We start from the raw sequence: 6,018 nt of genomic DNA, 5'->3' as shown, positions 1-6,018 counted from the left end.
TTTTTTTTAATTATTTTTTATTTATTACGGATTATATATGGTATATATAAAGTAGTGGTTAAGCCGGGGTTTTTCCCCCTTGATCATAAGATGTCTGCACCAAGCTTTTTTCTAATTCTATATTTTTCTCAGTTGTCACTATGATCCATAGGACCATAGTTCATGTTTGTACCTCTCGTCCACCCTCAGCTTGAGGCTTATACGCCATACGCTTTTGGGGTCCACTATTGTAACGTGCTCAAGCACTGGGCTGGGCTGGGCTGGGCTGGGCTGGGCTGGACCTGAGTATGTAGAATAGTAGTCGAATGACCAAGTGTGAGTGAGTATATAAATGATACATAAATAAGAAAAATGCAATTAAGTATTACATGCCATAACAATTTTGATAAAAGATAGATTAAGAATGGATCAAATATGGTCAATCCACCACGACATGTATTATGAGATGACCAAATTTGCTCCATCTTATCACCGGGAAAGTAGAGATAACTAAATTAAAATGCTTGATAACGAGTAAGATATGTGAATTTCCGATGCTTGAAGTTGTGCTTGTCACTCTTGAATCCTGTAAACAAAGAGCGATCTTGTGGAGTTCCTATGCTACGGTGTTGCCCAAACACCTCCACCACCGTAGGCAACATATGTTAAGCACGATATTGGCACGAGGCACAAACCTCGACTTCTAAGCTCCCTTTTTGTGTCTTCGGTTCCATCCTTTCTTGTACCCTGAAAGGTAATAACATAAAGTCACATTCATTGCTAATTTATCATCTTTTAATATTAAAATCTTCAATATTTTTAGTCAATTGGTTTATTAATTTTGTATTATTATCAATATGATATCATAGTGACTCTCATTGCTACTAGAATTTGATTTTATGCATGTTCATGTTTATGGCCGTCTCGTGGGTAAGCTAAATGATGCGATGGCTTTAGGCCTCCAGTTTTATAGTGACTGTATCTTAAATAAAAGTTACTTATTATGAGATTTTGAAAGTAGAGTTCTTTTAGAATTAGTAACTCATAAATGGGCCACAAGCTAAGAAAGATTGTTTCATATCCATTATCATTGCATATTATCCATATTCTATAATTCTTGTAAACTCTCCAACGCTATACGCATAGAGAAAATAAAAGAAAAAGGCCTCAACATTTTAGTTAGATTTAGGCCTTCGAGGACATTGAGCCCTGTTCATGTTTTTATAATGTGCTCACGCAAATTTTCGAATCGTGTTTATAATACCATCAAATCATAAAATCTTAATAATTGGATAAGACACAAAGATTTGCAACAAAGATAATGTACATTAGGTGCAAAATTACGCTCTAATTATGTATTTTAAACTAGCAAGATATTTCTTTTTAGATTTAGGTAACCATCAAAAAAATTTGGTTAAAACCTTACAACTCTTAGTGAAAAATATGACAGTTGACGGTTAGAACTACTATTGGTTATGCAATTACATCAGTAGAAAATTCTTGTAGCCACCAATGATCAAGTTTATCACTAATGTGGTTACTACTAACGATCAATTGTCACATCACATTGTCACTGATGGACCAAGTTGCAAAGGCTCAGGGTAACCTTTGCCACAGGCTCAAGACTCTATCCCTTGAACCCCGTTAAGAGTGTCGCTCCAGATCCTATTGGGGCAATGCCCCTTTAAACCCCATGGTCTAGGTCTTTGCTCCTAGAATCCTAGAGGTTCCTAGGTGCCCGGAGTCATGATAATTTTGAAGGAGTGTGTAAACCACATTTCTTAACTTAGACTATTGTTTATTTTGATTTCTTTTATAACTTTTAGGTAAATTCAGTTATATTGAAATAAGAAGATACCAATAACATTAAAATTATCAACACTTTAAGAACATCAACAATAAATATGTTGTGCATATATATTATCTATAAATTACTCAGAGTGCAATAGACCAAACCTCCTAGGTAAATTTCTTACCTCTCTTGTCGACATTCTACTGGTCCGGGGTGTCGAGTTCATGTATGGCACGCTTAGCGTCTGCAAATAAGCAACATATTGGTAACTCAAAACAAGCGAAACATTTAGTCTTCGGTTAGCATTTTTATGAAGAAGAGAGAAGGGTTCATGGCCCATGGGTGGGGATATTGAAGGGTGTTGTTGGTCGGCGTGAGCCCTACATGGTGCCATAAGTTCATGTCAAAAGAATATTATATGGGCTCCATGCTCCATACTCCATACTTTTACTTAGTGGTACACTATTAAAAGATTTAAAAATGAGGATATGATAATATCTTTAAAAAATGTATTCTCGATAACCGACATATAACTTCATTATCTTGTTATTATTATTTAATTACCACAATCATATATAAACCCATTTTGCTATATTAGGGTTACCCTAGAGCTAAAACCTAATTAGACTTTTTTTTTTATTTATTCCGGTGACGTCCCCTCACAATTTATATGTGTCGGAATTGCGTCACAAAGCTAAAATTAACACATGTATATAGTTATACCATTTTAATTAGAAAAAAATAATAATAATACATCGTTATATTTATTTATCAATGCTAAAATGTGTTGGAAAATTGTTGGGAAAAATGTGATAAAATGATTAATCGAAATTGTGTCATAATATGCATCGGAAAATTGTGACAAAATGATCAATCAAAATTGTGTCACAAATGAATTTCCAATAAAGGTTTTTCCAACATGCACATTGTGTTGGAATTGCTTGTTTTTGACACTTTTCCGGCGCAAATGTGTGTCACAAATGTATCACTTTTAGAGTAGTGCAACCAGACTTATACTAAGGTAGTAAAAATGTTAAGAACGACATGCAATATATGAATATTTTAGAAGATGATTAATTTTACATTTTAAAGTTTTTAAATCAAGTGAGATAATTTTTGGAACGGAAATAAACCGTGATTAATAAGATAATACTATTATTTAGAAGCTAGCAACAACAAAAGAGTAGAAATCAAGAAGAATGTTTTGATATAAACAAATAAATAATTAAGTATAGTACCTCCACTTGGTTATGAAGAAACATTATATATCCAATGGCTTCCATTAGCACCGATGCTGTATCTGTCTGCACTTATTCCCCATAAATCCAATCAAAATCACATTTAACAACACCAAACTTTAACTTCTTTTAATAATACTTCACTAATTTGTTATTCTATAGCTTATATAAATAATATATGACAGAAAGAGATTTTTTTTTTTTGGAGGGGGGGGGGGGGTGTGTGTGGAGGTGGGGTGGGGTGGGGGGGGGGGCAGTTAGTGGTGGTCTTCTACCAATTTTCAACAGAAAGTGTGCCTTTTACCCTTAAAATTGAGTTGCCCATGATTCAAGTGACTGCTCAAGGTTGTCAATATCATTTGTTAATTAAGTTTAAAAGTGCCTCCATTTTTTTCTATATCTTTTGTCTTTGATGCAGCTAGTTTATTCAAATATTAAACTCTAATCATCCTGATATTTAGTAACCATAGGATAATTGACTAATAAACAGACATAAAAAAAATTAATAAATCAGATAATAACTAGAAACACGCTTCTAAGTTAAATATTGAGGTTGACCAACTCTTGATAGGTTGCAAGTTTGAGAACCTCTTCATTCTTGTAAGTTGTAAACAAAGCTGTTAGTGATCAAGTTTTTATTTCTAATGAGCATGATTCCTTAGATCAAACCCCATTATATTAATATATCCGTGTCGTTGTTTCATCTATAGTTGAATTAATGAATTGTAATATAGTTAAGTAAAAAAATTATATAAAGCAATATTGATCTTTAATTAAACAACAACAAAATCTAAGAATTTCCTAGGACAAAATCAACCATATATATGTGTGTTACTTGTGACTACTAGTTAATAACATGGTGGTTGCAGATTCAAAGAAGGGAAAAAAACATATTTTAATATCAAAAGATATTAAATTGAATAATAAGTTTGTAAAAAGGTTGTTTATTGCAGCAAAAAGCTAGCAACTTTATGACAGGAAGAAAGATAACACTATACCTTTCCAAAAGGTGCCACCATCTGCTGAAGAGCCAAGATTCTATCTCCTAATTTCTCCTTTCTAACCTGATTCAGCAAAACACACATAAAAATGGTTTTAAATAGTAATCAGTACATGCAAAAAAACTCATTGGATTGCCTAATTTTAAATAGCTTTTGTAATGAAATCACCTTCAACTGTGTGCAAGGAGGGCGCAATTCTAGTTTTGATTTTTTTGTTGGATTAGCTTTAGAACCCTTTGCATCCATATCAACGCTAGCCGGCCTTTTTGCATCAGTCGTTTCCACGATGAGCGTTGGCGTTATCTTCAAAAAAGATTAAAACATGTATCAGATTCAGCCAATCAACGGGATCAGATAAATTACAGCTTACACTAGGCAGATGATTTCCGAGAGGTTATGATAGGAAAACAGTGAAACTAAAATCCTAGCCCCAAACCTCTCATAGAGAAGAATTGTTATTAAGTTTCAACAATATACACTAATGACTTTAAGTTTCTTTTGAACAAAATAAAGAGTTAATTAGAAAATTTTTTTACCTTGCTATGCATTTGATCAACTCCATAAGACAAACGATTGTCCTTCAAAAGGTCACCAACATTATGAGCATTGAATGAAGAAGGTTGATAGTTAAAACTCCCACTGAATGTTGGATATCCAAATGGATCTAAAGCTGGCAAGTTTATATCAAAACCACTTAAGGGTTGATTCAAATTTGAAAACTTTAAGGATGGAAAAGAGCTAAAGATCAATTCATGGGGAATAACTGGATTCATAAGCTGTTCATGTTTTATTTGACACCCATTTGAGATTGTCTTTAGCAACATATCTTGATTATTATTGTTGTATCGAATCAACTGATTATCATTCTTCGACATGAAATCTTCGGTGCTGGATGTTGGGCTGTAGTTTATAATATCAGGGAGTTGATCTAAACAAGATCCGGTGACCGAGAGCTCTTTCTTGATTCTTGCAAGCTGTTGCAGTTCCGCCAGTTCATGAGCACTTAAACCGTTGATCGAAATGTTTGATAATTCAATGTTTTGTGACGCGGGCATTAGATCGATGTTATGATACGTGTGTTGCTTCACATCTGTTAAGTTTGGATCGTTTCTCGTATTATTCCTGCATAAATAATAATAAAAATTTTCCAAACTATATAAATTATAGATAACTAAAGTTCAAAACCCTAGTTAAAAACCCTAATTATATATATTAGCATGAAAAGAGTGACAGATGACTTACAAGATGTGGTTATGATACCAAGAAAGCCCATAGCATGAAGAATCCATAACAAGCTGGTTGTCTTGTTCTTGTCGGTGTTGATAAAAATTTGCAGATTCCTTAACTTAATAATAAACTTTTTTAAAGTGAAAATGAAGATTTTTATGAGTTTTTTATAACTAACTTCAAAGACACAGTAGTACTTCAAAGAGAGTGTGGTTCAGGTGACACACACACATATACCACACACCAATACATGTAATGAGATGAAGATATATGCATATATGGATACAACTCTCCCCTGCTTTTAACCATACTTTTCCATAGCTTTTGCTGCTTTCTTTACTCTTTCAAGCTCTCTTCTTAAAGCAACTCTTGAAAAGAAAGCAAGCTAGCAAGAGAGAAACACATATACCACACACATCACATTATATATATATATAGAGAGAGAGATCACTTTATCTTGGTACCATTTATTACGTGAAACTTTTCTACACGTACATCCACGAATATATATTAAATTACACAAACAAACTGAATAATTAAGTACTCAATATCCTGTTAACTGTTGGAAAATTGGAATAATGCCATTTAAAGTTTAACATGTCAAAAGGAGATAAAAGATAAACATAAGTTTGGATAAAATTGTTTAGTTTATATTGGCCAGGGTTATCTAATTTTTTTTTATTTTATTGGTTTAGTAAAATTTGTGTTAAGATAGGATTTGGTTGGTCTATATAATTAACTAGGTACCTCGCGTGTGTTCGTGTTTTCCCAAGTCCAGGCA

At 33.2% G+C, this 6,018-nt stretch overlaps 1 protein-coding gene across 1 annotated transcript; it reads right to left on the bottom strand.

The window, feature by feature from the left end:
* Window positions 1-354: 354 nt before the first annotated feature.
* On the bottom strand, window positions 355-5,634 carry LOC143607157 (transcription factor bHLH110-like). The gene is made up of 7 exons (XM_077082703.1): window positions 5,253-5,634; window positions 4,547-5,132; window positions 4,179-4,313; window positions 4,008-4,073; window positions 3,010-3,075; window positions 1,956-2,015; window positions 355-726 (listed from the first exon to the last, which is right to left on the bottom strand). Exons 1-7 carry the CDS (start codon window positions 5,297-5,299, stop codon window positions 601-603), a joined length of 1,086 nt encoding a protein of 361 aa, XP_076938818.1. The 5' UTR covers window positions 5,300-5,634; the 3' UTR covers window positions 355-600.
* Between the last annotated feature and the right edge of the window lie 384 nt (window positions 5,635-6,018).

The sequence above is a fragment of the Bidens hawaiensis genome, unplaced genomic scaffold (assembly GCF_021521415.1).
Source record: "Bidens hawaiensis isolate Kalapana, Puna unplaced genomic scaffold, B.hawaiensis_p1.1 tig00079869_1, whole genome shotgun sequence".
In the NCBI taxonomy this organism is placed as follows: Eukaryota; Viridiplantae; Streptophyta; class Magnoliopsida; order Asterales; family Asteraceae; genus Bidens; species Bidens hawaiensis.
The sequence above is the reverse complement of the archived record's forward strand: the minus strand, read 5'-3'. Positions and strand labels throughout refer to the sequence as shown.